At 41.9% G+C, this 24,002-nt stretch overlaps 2 protein-coding genes and 1 long non-coding RNA gene across 5 annotated transcripts; 2 read left to right on the top strand and 1 right to left on the bottom strand.

Annotated features, from left to right (window-relative positions):
• The first annotated feature begins 3,416 nt into the window (after window positions 1-3,416).
• Window positions 3,417-7,606, top strand: LOC113035493 (uncharacterized). Of its 3 annotated transcripts, none has more exons than XR_003274352.1 (5): window positions 3,417-4,309; window positions 5,129-5,252; window positions 6,317-6,454; window positions 6,558-6,790; window positions 7,018-7,606. It is a non-coding gene; the product is annotated as an uncharacterized LOC113035493 (long non-coding RNA). The 3 variants fall into 3 exon arrangements; XR_003274351.1 differs by having other exon boundaries at window positions 3,418-4,309; window positions 7,014-7,606; XR_003274350.1 differs by having other exon boundaries at window positions 3,418-4,309; window positions 6,995-7,606.
• An 8,063-nt stretch (window positions 7,607-15,669) lies between these two features.
• LOC113035297 (coiled-coil domain-containing protein 177) lies at window positions 15,670-18,830 on the top strand. The gene has a single exon (XM_026190782.1). It carries the CDS (start codon window positions 16,199-16,201, stop codon window positions 17,891-17,893), a length of 1,695 nt encoding a protein of 564 aa, XP_026046567.1. The 5' UTR covers window positions 15,670-16,198; the 3' UTR covers window positions 17,894-18,830.
• Window positions 18,831-18,908: 78 nt separating this feature from the next.
• LOC113035298 (zinc transporter ZIP9) lies at window positions 18,909-23,305 on the bottom strand. The gene is made up of 7 exons (XM_026190783.1): window positions 22,496-23,305; window positions 22,216-22,321; window positions 21,835-21,993; window positions 21,671-21,739; window positions 21,256-21,341; window positions 21,038-21,172; window positions 18,909-20,923 (listed from the first exon to the last, which is right to left on the bottom strand). The coding sequence occupies exons 1-7, from the start codon at window positions 22,589-22,591 to the stop codon at window positions 20,663-20,665; spliced, it is 912 nt and encodes a 303-aa protein (XP_026046568.1). The 5' UTR covers window positions 22,592-23,305; the 3' UTR covers window positions 18,909-20,662.
• Between the last annotated feature and the right edge of the window lie 697 nt (window positions 23,306-24,002).

The raw sequence follows: 24,002 nt of genomic DNA, 5'->3' as shown, positions 1-24,002 counted from the left end.
GGGTATTAATGGTCCTTTAATAGTTATTGAACAGTCCTTAGAGATTGTTTGAGATATAATGTGTCACATGTAACCCTTTTGGATGATACCCAACAAGTTTGATGCAGAAATATTGTTTCAGTGACAAGATATAGTCCACAATCACTTGTTGGCAGGCTGAAAATGGCATATTATCGGTATTAATGTTCTTTTAAAAGTTATTCAGCAGTTCTTGGAGAGTGTTTGGGATATAATATGTCACGTGTAACCCTTCTGGATGATATCCAACAATTTTGAAGCAGAAACATTTTTTCAGTGACAAGATATAGGCGGCAATCACTTTTTGGCAGGTTGGAAATTGCATATTATCAGTTTTATTGTTCCTGAACAAGTTATTCAGCACTTCTTGGAGAGTTTTTGGGATATAATATATCACATGTAACCCTTCTGGAATATATCCAACAAGTTTGAAGCCGAAATATTGTTTCAGTGACAGGTTATAGGCCACAATCATTTTTTGGTAGCGCTAAAATGCCATGTTCAGTCGTTATTCTGAACAAACAAGAAAGAGTCATGGTGATACTGGCACAATAGGTCTTTATTGTTTTAACTACTATTCGACAGTCTTATAACAAATATGAACAACAAGAGTAGACATCAGGGCTGGACTGGGACAAAAAATCAGCCCGGGCATTTTGACTAGAGACCGGCCCACCAGGTATTATAGGAAAAACCATAAAGCCTTTGAATGAAAACAAACGTCGTTGTGACAGTGATGTACACTGTCTTGTTGGTACATATGTATCAATCTAATAAACTTAAACCTACACCATCCTCCCTATTCTGGTATTCTAAACAGTACTTAGCCGAAACCCAAAGACTGCTTGGTTGAGTTAACTTCCTGAACTATCTACAACATATGGTGGAAACCTGAAATTAAGACAGAGAAGACTAGAGGTGAGACATGACCATTACTGAATATTAAAAATAATAAATGACAGATTTAGTGATATTTTCATAAACTATTTATTTACCACATCAATAAACAGCATGGCAGGGCAAAATATTTTTTCTAACATGGCAACCTTTTAAAAGTGAAAGGAGACAGAAAGACAGGTGAGAAAGAATAAAACTTAACTGACTTTTCGATGGCATTTTACACAAAGTACTAGTACAGTATCTAGAAAATGTGGGAAAATACTGGCATCATGTACAGTACTTTCTTCTGAAGAAATTATGTTGGGACCCTGAAAAAAACTTACTATGTACAATAATGGATTTCTATAAATTTGACATCGGATGAAAACTTTGGTTGTAAGATTCAAATAATTATTTGTTGAAAGCTAGAAATTTTAAATGAGAATAAGAAAGAAAAGTATTTCTTTGTGCCCCCTTTCCCTGTTAATGCTCTACCTGGCCCCATGGCAAAACTTTGCTAGACCCGCCCCTGCACAGTTACCAGCTGTCAGCTATATAGAAAAGGTGTAAGTTGTCTCTCAGAAACAGTTCATGGCTTTCCTTCAACCTATTCATGTCACCTAAAAGGTAAAACCTGTTTCTCCATCACCTGTTCAGCGCTGATGATTCAGTAAGGACATCTCCTGGTTTCATCTTCATGTTTCCCTCTCACCAGATAACCAAACCGATATCATGGCCAGCAGCTTTTACAGCTGTGGCTCCAACAAACATCAGCTGATACTAGAAAGTGATATTAAATAAATTCTAACAACAGCTTATCAAGTTTAAAGGCGCTTCTGCTGTTTAACACGACCTCTGCTAGTTTCCTCTTTCTGGCGCAAAGCGGGAGATAATATAGGAGTATCAGTATAGGAAGACAGATTGGACTCTACTCCGCCCCCCCACCCACGCACACTCTCCAACAAGGAAACACTCTCTGAACCAAGAACTGAAAACATTCCTGACTTGCATTGCAATTGCACACACCTGCTGCTATATATATATTTTTAGTATTTCTTTTAGCACTATTTATATTATTATATTACTATTTATTACCTTATTGTTAGGGCTGTTTTTGTTGTGCATCTGCACCTTATTGTTGTCAATGTCTACGCATGGGACAGTGTAAAACGTAATTTCAATTCCTTTGTATGGCAAGTACATTTGAAGAAATTGACAAATAAAAGTATTCTATTCTATAAACAAGCAAGAGAGAAACGCCGATCAGCTGATCATTGATCAGTTTCATGATTGAAGTAGCAGCAGGAGAGGGAGAACGAGAGAAGAAGAGGCAGCTGTGCAGCAAAGACACAGAATAACTCCAGCTTTTTGTCTTTTTTTATTGTAGCTGAAGTACGGGACAAATCGCTTTTATTTTCAGCTCAATACAAAACGCATAATATTAACTCTGAATACCAGAGGATTCCGTTTTTTATGGCACGGTTGGCTCTACTAACTAACCATATGAATAAAATAAAGTTCACCAGTAACATCATAGCACCCACCCAACTGTACAGAAACTCCATCATGCTAGCTAGTACACAGTACGAGTTATTGTAACTGACTGTAGCACAACGTTAGCACAAGGAAAATAAACTCCACCTAAACTTGGTTTGACCCAGATAGACTGCAGGTCATAACTTCTTACCTGAAGCTCATTTCACCTGACAGTCGGACTGGCGGCCGCCTTGCGTCTCTCCACCTCCAGTCCTTTCCCCCATCCACCTGCTGGCCTCCACCACTTGCTAATTTTACTGAATCTGTGAAAGCTCCACCATAGCCACTACCAAACAACGGAGTTATTTTTACACGTCTGCCAGCATCTGTCCAATCCGCCAATTTCACTGTTTACACGGTTAGGGAAAAAAGACAACAACAAAACATTGGGCCATTTAAAATGAAAAATTAGCATCGGCCCACCGGGCAAATGCCCGGTATACCCGATGGCCAGTCCAGCTATGGTAGACATACTAAACCTGTAGGGATTAATTATTCCATCGTGATGCCTGTAGTCATTCGTGACTGCGCTACTCACTGAAAGCAACCTTCTGATAAACGTCATAATTCGGTTACAAGATATGCAAGAAACGTTAAAGCTCCATAAATGCATACCTTTGCCTAACAACAAAGGCATAAATGTGTTTGGGGTTTTTTTTCGCCCCACATTATATCAGTTGCACGGAAGTAGCTGGAAACGCAAGTAATCTGGGCGCTGCAGCTTTAAGCAGCTGCGCACGCTCCCGCGGACGGAAATCACTTTCTGGCAGACAATCACTTTTAGGCACAACACCGGCAAATGCTCTGCGCCACCTGCCGGCCTGTGGAATTCGTGCAAATTTGATATATTTGACTTCTCTGTTTTTTTCTCTCTGAATTATTTTTGAAAAGGAAAAATAATAATTTGAATGTGAAGCAAAACATGTATGGTGCTCAGTAAAGATGACACACCGACCCACTCCTTTTTTGTTTTTGTTTTTTGTTTGAGAAAGTTTGTTTTCATATTAAATAGTGTCAGTGACGTCATTCTACCCGACTACCACAGGTAAAGAAAAGCCTGAATCTGTAGATCTTTTTCTTTTGTTTTTGTCTAAAACACAAGAAATAAAAAAGGCAAAAAAGCCAGGGAAACATAGGAAATAATGTTTTGTCAGGCAATGACTTGTTGGCACAAGAAGAGTGGTCGTTGGTAGCCATGACAACAAGGAGGTGTGTTTGTTGCTGGCAGGTAAATGAAAAAAAGCAAAGCAAAGAAAAAAAGTCAGGGGAAGCCCAGGCTACGAGGGGTCATCCCTTGGAATTTTCACTCCAAGATCGCCCGCCTGGACCTCCCCCTAGCAGGTGAACATACAGAGGGAAGTGAGCCGAGGGCTCGAACCCGGGCCTGTATGTTGCTAGCCTGCTAGCCCGCCACATGTGGCCACATGACGGGCGAAGAGAATGGGGCAAATTGTTCTATTTAAAGAGCACTACGCGCACATCGTGCGATCAGCCTTTTCCATTAGCTGGAGACCACACATTTTTGCACTCAAAAATAGCGGCGGGGCCTCAGTCTGTCTGTGGGGCATCGGGTATACCGGCCATTTGCCCGGTGGGCCGATGCTAATTTTGCCTTTTAAATGGCCCAATGTTTTGTTGTTGTTGTTGTTGTTGTCTTTTTTTCCTAACTGTGTAAACAGTGAAAGGTGGCGGATTGGACAGATGCTGGCAGACGTGTAAAAATAACTCAGTTGTTTGGTAGTGGCTATGGTGGAGCTTTCACACATTCAGTCAAATTAGCAAGTGGTGGAGGCCAGCAGGTGGATGGGGGAAAGGACTGGAGGTGGAGAGACGCAAGGCGGCCGCCAGTCCGACTGTCAGGTGAAATGAGCTTCAGGTAAGAAGTTATGACCTGCAGTCTATCTGGGTCAAACCAAGTTTAGGTGGAGTTTATTTTCCTTGTGCTAACTTTTTACAGTCAGTTACAATAACTCGTACTGTGTACTAGCTAGCATGATGGAGTTTCTGTACAGTTGGGTGGGTGCTATGATGTTACTGGTGAACTTTATTTTATTCATATGGTTAGTTAGTAGAGCCAACCGTGCCATAAAAAACGGAATCCTCTGGTATTCAGAGTTAATATTATGCGTTTTGTATTGAGCTGAAAATAAAAGCGATTTGTCCCGTACTTCAGCTACAATAAAAAAAAGACAAAAAGCTGGAGTTATTCTGTGTCTTTGCTGCACAGCTGCCTCTTCTTCTCTCGTTCTCCCTCTCCTGCTGCTACTTCAATCATGAAACTGATCAATGATCAGCTGATCGGCGTTTCTGCCACAAGTCCCGTCTCTCTTGCTTGTTTATCTCCCGCTTTGCGCCAGAAAGAGGAAACTAGCAGAGGTCGTGTTAAACAGCAGAAGCGCCTTTAAACTTGATAAGCTGTTGTTAGAATTTATTTAATTCGGTGCAATTACTTTTTCATATAGGACCAAGTATGTTTGGATAGCTTTTTCCCCTTGAAAACTGCCGTTTAATATTAGACATTCTTGTCTAATATTAACATTTATTGATCTGAAACGTGTAAGTGTGACAAATATGGAATAAGATACGAAATGAGAAAGGAGGCAAATATTTTTTCACAGCGCTATAGTCTGTAAATGATCTTTTGGCTATAGTAGATCTTTGACTTGTTCCTTTTTTAATTGTTTGTTTAAAATAGTTTTCTCTAGGTTAAGGCGCACGGTCCAGGCCTACAGAGCAGTGGTCTGGCTGTTGGAAAACCCAGTGAACTCACAGTTGATGCCAAGCAAGGAGGAAAAGCTCCTCTGAAAATTATAGCCCAGGTATATCTGGCTTTGTATATGATCACAAATATGTTAAATATATTGTATGTACCGTATTTTTCGGACTATGAGTCGCACTTAAAATCCTTTAATTATCTCTCAAAAATCGACAGTGCGCCTTATGTATGAATTGTGGTTGTGCTTATTGACCTTGAACCGATTTTATGTAATACACGGCGCTTAAAAATCTGTCAAAAAATGTTTTAGTACGACTTTGGTAAGCTACGAAGTCGCACCGCTTGATGGATTGTCGGAGCATTACGGCTACGTAGTCAGGAGCCTGGCGGAGTGATACGTACTGTGCTGCAACATAATATTACTGTATTGTGTGTGGATCATGACCCCAAAATGCCACCTGTTAAGAGACATGCTGACGAAGCGGATTTCAAACTCAAGGCTGTCAGTCACGCAGTAGAACATGAGAATAGAGCAGCTGCGAGAGATTTCAACATGAATGAATCAATGGTACGGAAGTGGAGGAAGCAAGAAGAAAGAGTTGAGTAAAAATCGACAGTGCGCCTTATGTATGAATTGTGGTTGTGCTTATTGACCTTGAACCGATTTTATGTAATACACGGCGCTTAAAAATCTGTCAAAAAATGTTTTAGTACGACTTTGGTAAGCTACGAAGTCGCACCGCTTGATGGATTGTCGGAGCATTACGGCTACGTAGTCAGGAGCCTGGCGGAGTGATACGTACTGTGCTGCAACATAATATTACTGTATTGTGTGTGGATCATGACCCCAAAATGCCACCTGTTAAGAGACATGCTGACGAAGCGGATTTCAAACTCAAGGCTGTCAGTCACGCAGTAGAACATGAGAATAGAGCAGCTGCGAGAGATTTCAACATGAATGAATCAATGGTACGGAAGTGGAGGAAGCAAGAAGAAAGAGTTGAGTAAAGTTTGACTTATCTGGCTGTTTTGTTTCGCTTAATGCGTTTTATAGTCCAGTGCGCCTCATGTATGAAACCAGACCTGTTCATCGACAGTGCGCCTTATGGTCCGAAAAATACAGTGTGTTAAATCTGATTGAACTATAATCCCTTGTCTTCTGCACAGGATGGTGAAGTCAATTCTGTGGATGTCCAGGTTAAGGATAATAGCAACAGCACATACACCTGCACCCCACGTAAGCCTGTGAAGCACACTGTGATGGTCTCCTGGGGAGACGCTAACATCCCTGAGAGTCCATTCAGGGTGAGTATGCACTCACACACACTCTCACTTTCACTCTGGCATGCAAGGTTTGCCTTTTCTTCTCACTGAAAAGTCTCTTGAGTTTTGGTGTTTGTGCCCACAGATGAATATCAGAGCAGGCTGTCATCCAAACAAGGTGAAGGTCTCTGACCCTGGAGTGGCAAAGACGGGCCTGAAAGCCTTCCAGCCAACATACTTCACTGAAGGCGGGCTCTGCTGCAGATATTCCACTGGACATAGGCGAGCGTGACCTCAGCCAGCTGACAGCCCCTCTTACAACACCCTCAGGCCCAGAGGAGCCCTGCCTGCTGAAGATGCTGCGTAACGCTCACATTGGTGAGTGTCCGTCTGATAAGTGAGAAGTTTGCTAAACAATGAGACTCATCAGAATCCAAATACTTTATTAACCCTTAAGTAAAAGACAGAGGGGGAAAGTAATAAAAGTTAAAGCGTGGAGAAAGAAGCAGGAGCAACTGAAACGGGCTGCATGCACACACAAGAATAAGCGTTGTTAACATCTGTTTTGTCGGTCTGTCTTAGGAATCTCGTTTGTTCCCAGGGAGATTGGTGAGCACCTTGTTAACATCAAGAAGAACGCCCGTCATGTTCCCAGCAGCCCAATTGCTGTTATGATCAAGCAGTCAGGGATTGGTGACGTGTGCGTGTGCGTGGACCGTGGCTGACCAAAGCCAGGACTTTTCAGCCTTGAGAGTTCATCATTGATGCAGGTATATGCTCAGTGAAAGCATAAATACTGTGATATTTTTCTTTTTAAACATTCAAATAGAATATAATATGAGAATTTCGATGTGAAATTTAACCTTTAAGTGACTAGTACTTTGAGAACTGCCATCAATTACACAATGAAGTTCATTTACATATAGGTTCTTGTATTAGTAATGCTATATTGTACATAGAGACAGAATATGACATGAAGGGCTACTGACCACAGAAAAGTAAAAGGTAACTGGGCCTAAAGACTAACGGGAGAGAAACACGCTTTCTGTGATTCTATTTGTGTTTTTGTGCTAATCTTGGATATCTTAGGTTGTCTCATTACTGTCATATATGTCCTGTCATTAAAACACTGGCTTCTAACAACTAACAGTGTCTCGAAAATAATTTAATAAATAAACAAATAATATGGATGCATGACTTTTAACTTGTCTATTTTTTAGGCTGAACACTGCTGCTAATGTGACTTAGGTAAATGGTTTCAGGCTCTCCCCTCCTGAGTTTGACAAACGTTCAGGATCAGAAAATGTGTGACTCACAGGTGCTGTAGCGTATGGCCACAGCTTCACTCTGAGCTCCATCTCCATAGAGTGCAGACAGTGATATCTCATACTCCTTAAGACACAGGACAACAGTTTATTGAGATATTGTATTTTTTTTACTTCATAATATGTACCCCAACAATCCAATAGTTCTTCCCCACCTGTCTCAGGTCGCCTCCACTTAGTGAGGTAAGAAACATCATCATCAGCTGCAGCTTCCCAGCGCACTGTCATGTCACTGTCTGAGAAATTAGTTACCCTAAGGTCAGAAGGAGGAGGCACCTTCACTAGAAGATTCGTGCAAATTTGATATATTTGACTTCTCTGTTTTTTTTCTCTCTGAATTATTTTTGAAAAGGAAAAATAATAATTTGAATGTGAAGCAAAACATGTATGGTGCTCGGTAAAGATGACACACCGACCCACTCCTTTTTTGTTTTTGTTTTTTGTTTGAGAAAGTTTGTTTTCATATTAAAGCAGTGTCAGTGACGTCATTCTACCCGACTACCACAGGTAAAGAAAAGCCTGAATCTGTAGATCTTTTTCTTTTCTTTTTGTCTAAAAGACAAGAAATAAAAAAGGCAAAAAAGCCAGGGAAACATAGGAAATAATGTTTTGTCAGGCAATGACTTGTTGGCACAAGAAGAGTGGTCGTTGGTAGCCATGACAACAAGGAGGTGTGTTTGTTGCTGGCAGGTAAATGAAAAAAAGCAAAGCAAAGAAAAAAAGTCAGGGGAAGCCCAGGCTACGAGGGGTCATCCCTTGGAATTTTCACTCCAAGATCGCCCGCCTGGACCTCCCCCTAGCAGGTGAACATACAGAGGGAAGTGAGCCGAGGGCTCGAACCCGGGCCTGTATGTTGCTAGCCTGCTAGCCCGCCACATGTGGCCACATGACGGGCGAAGAGAATGGGGCAAATTGTTCTATTTAAAGAGCACTACGCGCACATCGTGCGATCAGCCTTTTCCATTAGCTGGAGACCACACATTTTTGCACTCAAAAATAGCGGCGGGGCCTCAGTCTGTCTGTGGGGCATCGGGTATACCGGCCATTTGCCCGGTGGGCCGATGCTCATTTTGCCTTTTAAATGGCCCAATGTTTTGTTGTTGTTGTTGTTGTTGTCTTTTTTTCCTAACTGTGTAAACAGTGAAAGGTGGCGGATTGGACAGATGCTGGCAGACGTGTAAAAATAACTCAGTTGTTTGGTAGTGGCTATGGTGGAGCTTTCACACATTCAGTCAAATTAGCAAGTGGTGGAGGCCAGCAGGTGGATGGGGGAAAGGACTGGAGGTGGAGAGACGCAAGGCGGCCGCCAGTCCGACTGTCAGGTGAAATGAGCTTCAGGTAAGAAGTTATGACCTGCAGTCTATCTGGGTCAAACCAAGTTTAGGTGGAGTTTATTTTCCTTGTGCTAACTTTTTACAGTCAGTTACAATAACTCGTACTGTGTACTAGCTAGCATGATGGAGTTTCTGTACAGTTGGGTGGGTGCTATGATGTTACTGGTGAACTTTATTTTATTCATATGGTTAGTTAGTAGAGCCAACCGTGCCATAAAAAACGGAATCCTCTGGTATTCAGAGTTAATATTATGCGTTTTGTATTGAGCTGAAAATAAAAGCGATTTGTCCCGTACTTCAGCTACAATAAAAAAAAGACAAAAAGCTGGAGTTATTCTGTGTCTTTGCTGCACAGCTGCCTCTTCTTCTCTCGTTCTCCCTCTCCTGCTGCTACTTCAATCATGAAACTGATCAATGATCAGCTGATCGGCGTTTCTGCCACAAGTCCCGTCTCTCTTGCTTGTTTATCTCCCGCTTTGCGCCAGAAAGAGGAAACTAGCAGAGGTCGTGTTAAACAGCAGAAGCGCCTTTAAACTTGATAAGCTGTTGTTAGAATTTATTTAATATCACTTTCTAGTAACAGCTGATGTTTGTTGGAGCCACAGCTGTAAAAGCTGCTGGCCATGATATCGGTTTGGTTATCTGGTGAGAGGGAAACATGAAGATGAAACCAGGAGATGTCCTTACTGAATCATCAGCGCTGAACAGGTGATGGAGAAACAGGTTTTACCTTTTAGGTGACATGAATGGGTTGAAGGAAAGCCATGAACTGTTTCTGAGAGACAACTTACACCTTTTCTATGTAGCTGACAGCTGGTAACTGTGCAGGGGCGGGTCTAGCAAAGATTTGCCATGGGGCCAGGTAGAGCATTAACAGGGAAAGGGGGCACAAAGAAATACTTTTCTTTCTTATTCTCATTTAAAATTTCTATCTTTCAACAAATAATTATCCGAATCTTACAACCAAAGTTTTCATCCGATGTCAAATTTATAGAAATCCATTATTGTACATAGTAAGTTTTTTTCAGGGTCCCAACATAATTTCTTCAGAAGAAAGTACTGTACATGATGCCAGTATTTTCCCACATTTTCTAGATACTGTACTAGTACTTTGTGTAAAATGCCATCGAAAAGTCAGTTAAGTTTTATTCTTTCTCACCTGTCTTTCTGTCTCCTTTCACTTTTAAAAGGTTTCCATGTTAGAAAAAATATTTTGCCCTGCCATGCTGTTTATTGATGTGGTAAATAAATAGTTTATGAAAATATCACTAAATCTGTCATTTATTATTTTTAATATTCAGTAATGGTCATGTCTCACCTCTAGTCTTCTCTGTCTTAATTTCAGGTTTCCACCATATGTTGTAGATAGTTCAGGAAGTTAACTCAACCAAGCAGTCTTTGGGTTTCGGCTAAGTACTGTTTAGAATACCAGAATAGGGAGGATGGTGTAGGTTTAAGTTTATTAGATTGATACATATGTACCAACAAGACAGTGTACATCACTGTCACAACGACGTTTGTTTTCATTCAAAGGCTTTATGGTTTTTCCTATAATACCTGGTGGGCCGGTCTCTAGTCAAAATGCCCGGGCTGATTTTTTGTCCCAGTCCAGCCCTGCCTAAAATTAATGTATATTTATTAGGGAAAAAAACATAGATTTTTCCATGTGACAGTGAGAACATTGAGCTTAACAAGTAAGGTCCAGTTATTTGTTTTAACAAACATTTCTGGCACATCCTCCACATCCTAACACCAAGACTTTAATATTTGAGACTGCTGTTAAGCAGGTCAAGTCAGAAATGAAATTTCATGCTCATCTGCGGCTACAGATATACAAAACCCAGTTTACTTCACACCAGCTCATTTCTCATATGTAGGAAAAGGTAAGTTCATTAAATGAAACTTAAAGGCTCTTTGGCTCACGTCTTCATCTGGATGGTACAGCATAACCAGGTTAAGACAAATGCGTCATCTCTAAAAAAATATATTTTTGAGTGTTTTTCAGTGTTTTTAATTATTTGTTTTAATTTTGTTTATTTTCCATTGTTCACTGTGGCCTGATAAACATTTTATCAAAATATATTTCATAAGGCCATCGCTAAATATTTACAAGAAATCAGGCATTATACAGTGTGTAAACTTCAATCCAGTGTGATTTGGATGCTCAGCAGAAAATGTAGCCAGATATCAGCTGGGTTTAGATACATTTCAGATAAGAAAACCTTTGTTAGTCCCAGAGTTGGGGAAATTCAAATTGTTACTGCAGCAGAGTACACAAGGCAGGAACAAATGAACACACACAGCATACCTAACAGCAATAATGCTATGCAAAAATAGAAGAAATATAGACTAAGAAATAGATAAGTACTTATATATGTAAGTCTATTTATCTATATCCATAGCCATCTATCTATATATATCTACATCATTGATCTGTATACATACATATACTTATATATGATGTAATAATACAGATTACTATCAGAAGAAGAATGAAACATTTCATAGTGCAGTGGTTGGGTGTTAATAGTAGCAGGTATTAACAGGTATTGCACACTGATATATGTAAAGACCCCAGTGTGTGTGCATATGTGGTGTACATTCATTGCTGTTGTGCAGTGTACAGTCTGACAGCAGCTGGAGGGAAAGGCCTCCAAAATGTCCACTTGGAACACCGTGGGTGCAGCAGCCTGTCACTGAAGGGACTGCTTAGTGTTGTCAGAGTGACCTGTATGGGGTGGGAGCTGTTATCTGACAGGGATAACTACCTCCACTGGGTCAAGAGGACATCCCAGAACAGAGCTAGTTTTCTTGATGAACCTGTTCAGTTTCTTCCTATCCCCAGCAGACCACACCATAAAACATGGACAATACCACCACAGCGTCTGAGAAGGTCTTCAGGAGCTCTCCCTGCTCCCTTCCAAAAGACTTCTCTGTTGCAAATACAACCGTCTCGTCTCTATCCTTTTGTGTAGATGTACACTCTGTTGTTACTCCAGATCCGTTTATTAATCAGATCACTTATATGAGTCAGCTATCTTAATGCCCATTCTCTGGATGTTCACTGGTGTAGGTGGAGTCCACTACCTGCTCCTTGGTTTTCGGAGTGTTGATCTGGAAGTGGTTCTGCTGGCACCAGTTGGAAAAAGTCCTCAGTCAGTTTCTCTGTATTCCCTGTTGTCCTGTTGTCAGTAAAGTACACATCGAGGAGATGCTCTCATTGCCCACCCATTATTTTAAAATAGAGATAGCCTACATAGTTCATACATATGAGAGACCATTATGAGCCAATTAGGAGAAAGCATTAAATGAGCTGTGGGCCACTGCTGGCACTGTCATCACATTGGAGGGTCACTTTAGTGTTCAAGTAGTATAAAAACGTTTGTCTTTAAACAAGAAAAAACTCACTAATATTTCAGAAAATGTAGTGTTTTGTTTGTTTGTCACTGAATAGTGTTGGAATAAAGTGTGAAAATTGTGAAGGATTAAAATATTCCAAGAGCTCAAATTACTTCACCAAAACATGTTTCAATCATATTTTATCAACACAAATTTCACAGGTTTATTGAATATGAATAACTCGTGTAATTCAACTCAATTGTTCGAGCTCGTGCCAAAGCAAAACATCTGTGTGCAACCAATGTCGACTATTAACGGTTGGCGCCGCTTTGGAAGCAGAAACTGTTGGTTTGAAAGCCTTTAGTGTCTCCTTGTGGCGGGACTCTTATACTGCACTGCAAGATGTCGAGCAGTGTCAGCCGTATGCTAGAAAGTGATACATTAAAATTTCTGGGGTCACCATGAAGAGCTTACGTCCTTTCTTGGTCAGTGTGTAAAATGTGGCACAGCAGAATGAAGAATACTGATGGGCAGGGCTGGACTGGGACAAAAAATCAGCCCGGGCATTTTGACTAGAGACCGGCCCACCAGGTATTATAGGAAAAACCATAAAGCCTTTGAATGAAAACAAACGTCGTTGTGACAGTGATGTACACTGTCTTGTTGGTACATATGTATCAATCTAATAAACTTAAACCTACACCATCCTCCCTATTCTGGTATTCTAAACAGTACTTAGCCGAAACCCAAAGACTGCTTGGTTGAGTTAACTTCCTGAACTATCTACAACATATGGTGGAAACCTGAAATTAAGACAGAGAAGACTAGAGGTGAGACATGACCATTACTGAATATTAAAAATAATAAATGACAGATTTAGTGATATTTTCATAAACTATTTATTTACCACATCAATAAACAGCATGGCAGGGCAAAATATTTTTTCTAACATGGCAACCTTTTAAAAGTGAAAGGAGACAGAAAGACAGGTGAGAAAGAATAAAACTTAACTGACTTTTCGATGGCATTTTACACAAAGTACTAGTACAGTATCTAGAAAATGTGGGAAAATACTGGCATCGTGTACAGTACTTTCTTCTGAAGAAATTATGTTGGGACCCTGAAAAAAACTTACTATGTACAATAATGGATTTCTATAAATTTGACATCGGATGAAAACTTTGGTTGTAAGATTCGGATAATTATTTGTTGAAAGCTAGAAATTTTAAATGAGAATAAGAAAGAAAAGTATTTCTTTGTGCCCCCTTTCCCTGTTAATGCTCTACCTGGCCCCATGGCAAAACTTTGCTAGACCCGCCCCTGCACAGTTACCAGCTGTCAGCTACATAGAAAAGGTGTAAGTTGTCTCTCAGAAACAGTTCATGGCTTTCCTTCAACCCATTCATGTCACCTAAAAGGTAAACCTTTGGTTGTAAGATTCAAATAATTATTTGTTGAAAGCTAGAAATTTTAAATGAGAATAATCTGTTCAGCGCTGATGATTCAGTAAGGACATCTCCTGGTTTCATCTTCATGTTTCCCTCTCACCAGATAACCAAACCGATATCATGACCAGCAGCTTTTACAGCTGTGGCTCCAACAAACATCAGCTGTTACTAGAAAGTGATATTAAATAAATTCTAACAACAGCTTATCAAGTTTAAAGGCGCTTCTGCTGTTTAACACGACCTCTGCTCTTTCTGGCGCAAAGCGGGAGATAAACAAGCAAGAGAGACGGGACTTGTGGCAGAAACGCCGATCAGCTGATCATTGATCAGTTTCATGATTGAAGTAGCAGCAGGAGAGGGAGAACGAGAGAAGAAGAGGCAGCTGTGCAGCAAAGACACAGAATAACTCCAGCTTTTTGTCTTTTTTTTATTGTAGCTGAAGTACCCAACGTGTCGGCTGTAGCCCCCTGGGTGGGGTCACGTAATAATAGAAATTCTGTTTGAAATTACTTACAAGTTTGCACAGATACATGTTTAAATAAATGTATTTTATTTATATAAAAAGTGAGTTAAAAATTTAAAAAATGGAGATGGTTAAGATTGTGATGTTTCTCTTTACTCTGACCTACATTTACTGCTCTTGTAGTAAAATATGTGTCTCAATGATTGGACTTAACACTTTGCACATGACTCGGTAGCATTAGCGCTTTATACCGACCAGCCTGTGTTGTTTGCTTTTTGAATAAATTTTCAAGGAAAAGCATCAGTCTCTCTTGTATTGATTGCAGATTGGGTAGGTCCTTGCAGATTCTCTGGTTTTTAAGTGGACTTTTTATGTTTTAAAAATGGAGTTCATCATTTGGTTTTCTCTTACATATTTACACTGACCTGCTTACTATTGCTCAGGTTATCTGTTGGGAAAATCTGCTAATAGACTGGTTGTCTTTTAAAAGATCCTGGGAACTTCTGCAACTTCATGTAACGGTAAAAAGTGTGACAACCAACCCCAGTCTACCCCATACAAATGTGTTTTTTTTTTAAAGATATGTAATTAATTAATTATTGGGATGTTTTTACTTTTTTTTTTTTTTAATGCACAAGAGTCCATGAAATGCTTTTAGCTAATGCAGCATTACATGTCATTATTAAAAACCAAAATGCAGGTGAATAATATAACAATGGGTAGTCTGCTAGAGATTCAATAAAATAAGACAGGCGCACACATTTATAGCTTGGTATGTGAACGCAGAACAAAGAGGAAGTGGCACCTACCTGGCAAACTAGAAAGAATGAGTCTTGTTAAGGATAACCTTTTGCTCAGGGGGAAATTAGTATTTTATGACAGCACCCAATCCAAAATGCCTTCTGGGATGTTTATTCAAACTGTGGTGTATTTACCACAGAATATAAAAATCTCCTATATTCTTCAAAATCAAAAAGTCCAGGTTACAACTCACAAATAAAAAATTAAAAACTAAATAAGTCAACATGTATAAAGACAATAAAAAGTTCAAAATCGAATCTTACCCAACCCAGCACTGCTGGATGAGCGCATGAACAGCAGGCATGTAACTTGAATAGCTCTAATGTATTTCTACTTGATCTAAGTAGGTCTAGGTCATGCTATTTTCAGTTTTGGCTGTATTTTGTTGAAAAAAATTGTTCTTTTCACTCCATACTAATTATTTGAGCTTTCCTTACTTGTTATTTTGCAGATAAACTGCATTGTCATACATACAGCGACGCAGGGATATATAATCATTTAAACTCATCAAAAGCAAACAGCAACAGCAAATTCAAAAGCCCATGAGCCACGCATCCGAGTCCCAGTTATATATAGTTTAGCATTTTAAAAGCTTTCTCTTTTGATAAACATGGTGGTGATTTTAGTTTGTGGCAGCAGCTAAAGCTTGGCTGAAGCAGACAGTGAGACTGGAAAAGAAAAAAAAAAATCAAGACGTTGCAGTGATCCAGGGAAAGTAAACCTGAATGAAACGCTCTGGTGGGATCCTAAGTGAGCTGTGCATAAATAAATCCCTGTAAACCTCAACAGACTGACCCTTTTTTAAATCCATGCTTGACTGCAAGCGTTTATTTAACACGTTCCCGTCTGCTTAAATAAAGTTGGGTTTTTTTGTTTATTATTCGGCCTGTCATTGCTCACAGTTGAGGTAAAGACGGTTAATGAAATACCGACTGTTATTTGTCCGCGAGGAAGTAGCTAATCCCCTGCTGACCTCTCTGTGCTGCAGACCGTGCGGAAGCGCTGCTCGGTGTAGCACCTGTGAGCCTCAGGACCTCCGTATCTGGCATCCATTAATTTAGCTTTTTAGTTTTAGGATGGAGGAGCTGAGGTGCAGCTCCCCTGTGCTTAAGTTGGACCTGAACAACTTCGACTCTCCCGGAGCAGAGAGCAACCGACACGTCTTAACGAACTCTCGTTCGCTTGAGTCTTGCGCTCGGCTGGGTGTAAAACCGGTTCAGCTTTTAATTAAATCTCTAAACGACTTCACTGCTGAGCAACAGGACACGCCGTTTGAGACAATGAGAGTCATGCATGAATCTTATGAAAAGGAGAGGCTGAAGACTTTACAAAAGTGCGGCCAGGAACGGCGGAGGATTATCCAGGCGGCCGGGGACAGGCGGCCATGCAGCAGTAAAGCCTCGGGCTTGGAGGTGTTGCCTGACACCAGACTGGAAGAGCGCTCAACAGAAATGCCCTATGCAGATCTCTGCTCTGAAGAGAAGGCTGTTAGCAGGTCCTCCTGCTCTGCTCCTAGTAAAAGGGATCCAGAGAGGAGCACATTGTGCAGCTTCAACCTGGGAGACCTCATACACTCCCCAGCTACCGAGAAGAAGCTGAAGAGGCTCACCAAGAGCATCCAAAAGCAGATGTGTGTCACAGTATCGGAGAGAGACCAGAAGATAGCTGCTCTGATGCTGGTGAAGCATGAGGAGGAACAGGCTCGTTTGAAGCTCAGCCAGCAGGAGGAATGGGAGCGACAGGAGGCCCGCAGGCAGGAGGAGGCCCAGCAAGTTCAGGCAGAAAAAAAGAGGAGGAAGAAGCTGAAACGGAGTATGAAACGCTGGAACGAGGAGCTGGAGGCCCGCAGGAGGCTGAGGGAGCATCGAGAAAAAGAGAAAGCAGAACAGCTTAAGCAGGAGGTGCTGCTGCAAGAAGACCGATGGAGAAGGCTAAAAGAGGAGGTGGAAGTGTACCGCAGGGCAAAGATGGAGGGTACACAGGAGGAGGCGGAAGAGCGCAAACGCTACCAGGAGAAGCTGCTGACCGAGAAGGAGGAGGCGGGGAAGAGGGAGCGAGAGAGGGAGAGACAGGTGGCAGCGGAGAAGGAGGAGAAGGTCCTGAGGAGCAAGATGCTGAAGGAGAAGGAGGAGCGGAAGAGGCTGCAGGAGGAAAACCATAAAGAGCTGCTGAGACACATCTTGCTGAAACACCAGGCTGAGCTGCAGGGGGAGGAAGAGGAGGCGCAGAGGAGGAGCACACTGGAGAAGAAGTTGCAGCGCTCCTGCCAAAGGCGTGCCAAGTCTGTAGAGGCACGACTCGAAGAGCTTCGGGAGCGGGCTGCCCGGGAGGAGGAGATGAGTCAAAGAGTGCAGCTGAGGGCCGAGCTGCAGAGCGTCCAGCAGCTCACACACAAGCAGATCCTGGTCCAGCTGAGCCAGAGACGCATGGAGAGAGCCGCCCTGCACGCCTCAGCGCAGCACCGACGCAGAGCTCAGAAAACCCGGCAGAACAACAAACACAGGCAGCTCTGCCACCAGAGGCTCAGAGAGGAACTACAGAGAGAGGAGGAGGCGGCGAGGAGAGTCAGAGAGAGCCGCATTTCCACAAAGGAGCAGAAGAGGGAGCAGCTGAGAAGGCAGCGAGAGCAGATACAGGAGGAGGCACAGAGGCTGGCTCGGGCCTCCTTTCACATGAGGGAGAGAGTGAGGCAGCAGACGCACAGCCGGACCTTTGATCAGATGGCGCTTGAGGCTCAGCTGACTGCGTCTTTAAACCGCATGAATCTGTGAACTCTATTCAGACTCTGTTTTGCACCTGTACACTCACCCAGAGCTGCTTAGAAAAGGATCTGCAGTCAAATAATAGCTCCAGAGACTTGCAGAAATACTGAGACACATCACTGTTCTCTGCACTTTGAATGTAAATGAATTTAAATTCATTATAAATGGTCCCCGAGATGCAAGGGCCCTTGAACATCATATCAGAGCTGTTCTTAAAAATCATTTTTGGCCATTGTAATGACAGACACATGAACATTTGGTGATTTTAATAATCCAAAAAGTCAACTTTTTATTTGATAGAGTGCAGTAGCTGGGATACAGTTTCAAAGACTTCCAAACGGTTTCATTTCATTTTATTTAGTTGAGGTTAACTGCTTAGATCAGCAAGACCTCTGAGTGACCTCCTGTCAGGGTAAACTTTACAGGCACCATTGTTTCCTCAACCATTTGTGTTCAGTACTTCACAGCAGTGTATTCATTTATATTTGACCCCTGGCTAGTTCTTAAGCCTGAGATGAGATTGATTGTGTAGCAACACATTATATGCAACCCACATTCAACTAGTGACAACAAATATAACCATCCAGCACTTAAAGATTGATGGCTAGAGCGTTTAGCTGTTAGTAGACTGCAAATAAGAGGGGAGGGGATAGTCTGCAGAGGTTGGAAAGGAATCAAAGTGCAGTCCTACTGCAATGCTCTGAATGAGCTATGAGGACACGAGGCAAGAGTTAATGTTTGCTAGACCACGGTGTTGCCTGTTTTCCTGTTAGTCTGACTACTGTGTGTTATAAAATCTTTATACCACTTGAAGATTTTTATTACGTGCAAGATTCAAACAGAACAACGCTGTATCACTTTAATGCTAGGCCATAACAGATGTTTGATTTCACCATTAGCAGCGTGATCATGTGTGCCACATTTTTAATAATTACATGAACTGTAAACGGGAGCACTTCCTGTATTCAAATTGGGGTCACATGTAGGACAAATCATCAAAGAACTCCAAGGAACTCTCTTTTCAGACAATAGTAAAGAAATCTTTATTCTCATGGCATGGTGTTCAACTTAAAAAAAAAAAAACTCCAGCAAATGAGCCCTGATCAGGGAGTTCATAAAAACACTGGATTTTATTCTAGTGGTGTTCCACCAATGGCAAGCTTCCACCGAGGGTCAGAGTGGAATTTTCCACCAGTAGGAGGAAACAGGAGTCATCAATATTTATCAGACAAACAAAAATTAAATAAGCAACACTAGACAGCATCAACCACAGACAGTGATTTAAGGCATTCTTGAAGACAAAGTTTTTTTTAAAGTAGTTAAAATCCAAGTCCTCGGTTGAATCAGGGTATTTGGTGGCCTGTCATTTATAAACCCAAAAACCTTCCTTTTGACTAATACTCCTTTGTCATGTCTTCTGTGGTCACTTCCAAAGGTTTGTAGAGCAGATGGGTTACATTGATGCAAACCTAATTGGTCTCTAACCTGTGCATGTGTTTTCATATGGGTTCATACATGAACTGTGTTTAGAGCTTAATGAATAAAGGACAAATTTAAGTGTAAAATATCTTAACTTTGGTTTACAATACAAAAACTATGAAATTAAAATTCAATCTCAAGATATTTAGTGTAGCTGTTAAAAGGGGAATTCTGCTCCACACGTTAAACATAAGTAAACAAGCTTTAGGTCAGTCGATGCAGCAATGTACAGCGTTGTGTGACGAAAACAAAAAAGAATCAAGTATAAAGTAAATAAATAAGCCATTATAAAACCAGAAGACATTTCACGTGTTTCAATATTTCACATGTTGCACACACTAAAGGAGCTGAAAGAAGGAAAGTAAAGGTAAAAATTGCTCTAACTGGCAGTGAGTCAATAAAACATCTGTAACCTCCAGAATCTGCTTGATAGTTCTTGATACGTACCTCACCTGCTGCCAGGAACCCGTCTCCGTCTAACGTATCACCTAACATGAGAGTTGCTGGACCAGTTTACCGGTTGGTCTTCTCATTTGGCTGCAGTTATTATCACTTCACATTGAGAGGTTCAAACCTTTGCCCCTTTTCTGTGTTTGGATGTTCTCCGCGTGTCCCTGGTTTTGTCCCAGCCTTATTCCACACTGCACAAGCATGAATGCTCAGTCAGAGAGATGATTCTAAATTAGCGTTAGCTGCAGCTGTGAGTGCGAACAGTTGGCCCGCGCCTCTGTGATAGCAGACAGACGGTAACCTGTCCAGGCTGCCTCTCACTCAACACGATCCCCACCATAAACCAACTCAGACAAACAACATTATAAAAAAAACTTTGTAGTTTGTATTATTGCACATTTATAATCTGAAAATCCGGCCATATTTTCAAACTCTTAGCCGTAAAATATAATAATATAAAGTGTACGCCCTAGAGACCTTATTTTCTAGGTGAGAGAGTATCGAATTATTTGGTTGTTCCTGTAAATCTATTCACCTTTCAGGATATTTAATACCTCAACATACCTTCAGCGGACCGTGGCAACAAATGAGAACTGTTTCTGCTTCCTCTGAATGGAAACTCAATTCAGCTATGAAACTATATTAGTTACCCAATTCTTTATCACCTCCCGGAAAGCTTTTTGACACCCAAACAATAGCCTGACACAAATCCAAGTTACACTGAAATAAGAGGACCAAGGTAGACTCTGTCAAAGCCTATTTTGTCCTCTGATCATTGTGGCATACAGTACAGGTGCTCAGAGTTTTCCTTTCACCCCCTTTTAAAATAAATTGCCCTCATGTTTTCTTTTAGTCATCGTGCAGTCCGAGGGCCAGCAACATCGGAAGCCCCACACCGATGATGAGGGTGAGGCTCTCCAGGAGCCCCAAGTGTCTCTGCTGGTGGGCTTCGGCTCCAGACTGCTGCTCGGAGTCCAAGGGCAGCTCATCAGTCCTGCTGCTGCTGATCTCAGGGAGAACATGCACCGTGGCCACATAGAGAAACGTCCCCGCTGAGAAGAGCATTCCCACTCCCGTTGCACTGAGCTGATTCTCAGATGAGCTTCCAGACTGCAGACACAGCACACATCAAGTTAAATAACTCAGACCCAGCAACCGTCTAGTCACTGGGATTTAATGCATCTCCTTTCAAGCAGACACGACAGTCAGATTGTGCTTTCTTACTGCATATAATATGAAGTAAGTGGCAATAGCAACTATAGGCGCTGCAGCTGAAAAGGCCAGTAAGTGTCCCTGAATGAACTTCTTCTCGAGGCCTCCGTGCATCAGAAAGGAGACCAAGCCAAAAGCGGCGGGCGCCTAAACAGGAGACGGGAAAGACGGTCAATGGCATCGTGCTCGTCACCCAGACATCTGTTCATTTCAATGAGCCGTTCTCTCACCTTGTGCAGAATCACAGCAAAAAACACTACAACTTGTACTGTCACTTGACCTGTAGCCACAGCAGCACCCAGAGCAAATCCATCAGCTAAAAGCAAACAAAGAGATTATTACTCTATGGTACAGCTACTTCTTTTATGTGGATTTGTATAGGTCTCCGGTCTTTAAGATCTGCATCATGGATGATTGTTGTTTGATTTGTGACTGCTGTCAAGCTTGGTTGTCCCCGTTTAAATAACTGTAAAGTTAGATCCTGCAGGCTGTGCTGCAGAATCACATGCTGAGTCACACGGGGGCATAAGGAACGTTTCCTTATAAACTTTCCACCCCTGTGACCTCGAAGCCAGTGAAACAGTGCGTCTCAAGCAAAAGCAAGAGAATAAATATGCAGAGGAGAGGTTTGGCTGTGTCACGTACCTGCAGCGTGAATAACCAGGCCCAACGTGGCTGTGAAGTGGACGCTGTTGGACAAACAAGTCGTCTGGTCTGAAATTAGACATCGCACACGCTGAGGTGGTTAACAAATCTGTGGAGGCAACACTCTGCAATGTAAAGCTGGCGTGAGAGTTCTGATAACTTGCCGCGTGTGGAAAGGTAGCTTCCTATCTGATCGACGACAAACATGAAGGTGAACCCGAGCGTCAAAGCCACCCCAATGAGGAACCGAGGTGGGCCTCTCTCTGCCACGGTCCCATTTTCTTTACTGGAATTTAGACCGGATGACACATCAGAGGATGACGCTGGAGACGGAAGATGAAGAACAGAAAGAGCTTTTGATGAGCTTGTTTTTGTTGTTTTTACAGAGAGCAGCTTTTTCATCTGCCACCTGCCTCATCAATCATCTGGAGGCTACAATCAAACACATGCAAATTTGGTGGGTTAGCACACCCACATAAACACAAAGCTTGCACAGCAACCATTCTGCTTCGTTGTCATGTGCATGTTTGAGCTTTCCTGCTCACTTTTCCACGAGTCTTCCAGCAAACCCACTCCCTCTGGGATGGTGATGGCCAGCGCTGTCCCACACAGCAGACCTGCCCCCAGGATGGAAACGAACTGCAGGCTTTTCTAGGGTTAAGACACGTGATTTCAGCAGATGACTGAGATTCCCCTCACAAGTTCTAGTTGTTCAGCAAGTTTCCAAAACAACAGCCTTGCACATTATGAAGGCACGACAAATAAGACAAGATGAAGTAGATCCAGACAGTCCGCTATAAACAAAGACTGTGGGAAATCACTTACCTCAGACAGTCTGAACAACAGTGGGATGAATCCGAGGAGAAAGGAGCCTACAAACATCGCCACAGATATAAATGTAATAATCAGCCCTCCGTCCATGGCGACGACTTCTTCCTAACACAAGTATTTACCCGGTTCGCCCCTTTGCTTTCATTTCAGCGTTAGCTCCTACTGAGATCCGGGACGGTGTGCGTTCTCATTGGGTCGCTGGAGTTTAATCTCTACCATCAGACAACACCAGAATGCTGTTCTGCCTTTCCACGTCGCACCGCCGTGGCCGCCCCCCTCGTTTGCTACACAGCTGCTTCCCAAGCAGCAGCACCAAGTGTCCGACAGCGAGAACTGCAACCTGAGTGGAAGCAAAACTCCATTCCTCTGTGCCCCAGTTAAACATAACCCAGGCCGGTTTTGACAGGGTGGGTTAAAAGGTATTTTCTGGAGAGGTTTTACGCGCCCATCCCACACTGTAGGACAACAAAGGCGTTAATTGCATCTTTTAGGGCTTCGATTGCGCAATTGTTCACCACCCGTTTTCAGTTTGGAGTAAAATCTCAATCTCAACAAAGTACTCCCAGACCACACTAAGTGGACACTATAAAGAGCACAGTGAGTGTGTTAAAGACGAATTCCTTCACAACGCGAGGCTCCTGATGGAAGAAGAGGGAGTGTAGGTCACTGGCAGGACAGGTTACATAAGAAGTCGATACACTCCTTTTTGCATACCACTAGTTTAGTACGTAAGTAAAGTTTGTAAGTTTTATGTCAATTGCTATTAAAATAAAGCACTGTGCAACAATTAAAACACGCTATCAAAAGAGAGAGTAAAACACAAGAAAAATGTATAGAGGGCCACAAGTGCCAAAATAAATTAAATTACATACAAATTAAAGAATTAAATTTCATTTATTCATTGAAATTGGAAATAATTCTTATAAATGAAATGAACAGATGTTTAATTATTTAAATATTTATTCATTTTCAATTTAAATTAATTCACTACACATTTAATTAATATGTTATTTTCTGTATTGGCCTGCCATACAGTTCAAAAATGAGAAACAGATTGAGACAGAAAGGTGCTTTAGTTTGAGTGTTTCAGAAATGGCTGAATAACCATCTCTGGGGTTTACAGAAAATGGTCAGAAAACGAGAAGTGAGCAGCAGTTCTCTAAAAGAAAATGTTTTGTTGATGTCTGAGCTCAAAAGGAGAATGACCAGGCTGCTTCGAGCTGACAGGAAAGCAGTAGCAGCTAAAATAACCACACGTTACAGCAAGCACAAGACCAAAGTGGGCGTCACTTCTGTCGGCTAAGAACAGGAAACTGAGGCTACAGTTTGCACAGGCTCACCAAAATTGGACAATAAAAGAAGGAAAAAAAAAAAAAAGTTGCCCGCTGGCGAGTCTTGATTTCTGCTGAAACATTTGGATGGTAGAGTTAGAATTTGGCATAAACAACGTGAATGCATGGACCCATCCCGTCTCATATCAAAGGCTCAGAGGTGGTGGTGG

The sequence above is a fragment of the Astatotilapia calliptera genome, chromosome 13, assembly GCF_900246225.1.
Source record: "Astatotilapia calliptera chromosome 13, fAstCal1.2, whole genome shotgun sequence".
Lineage (NCBI taxonomy): Eukaryota > Metazoa > Chordata > Actinopteri > Cichliformes > Cichlidae > Astatotilapia > Astatotilapia calliptera.
Note: the sequence above shows the minus strand (reverse complement) of the source record. Positions and strands in the feature narration are given on the sequence as shown.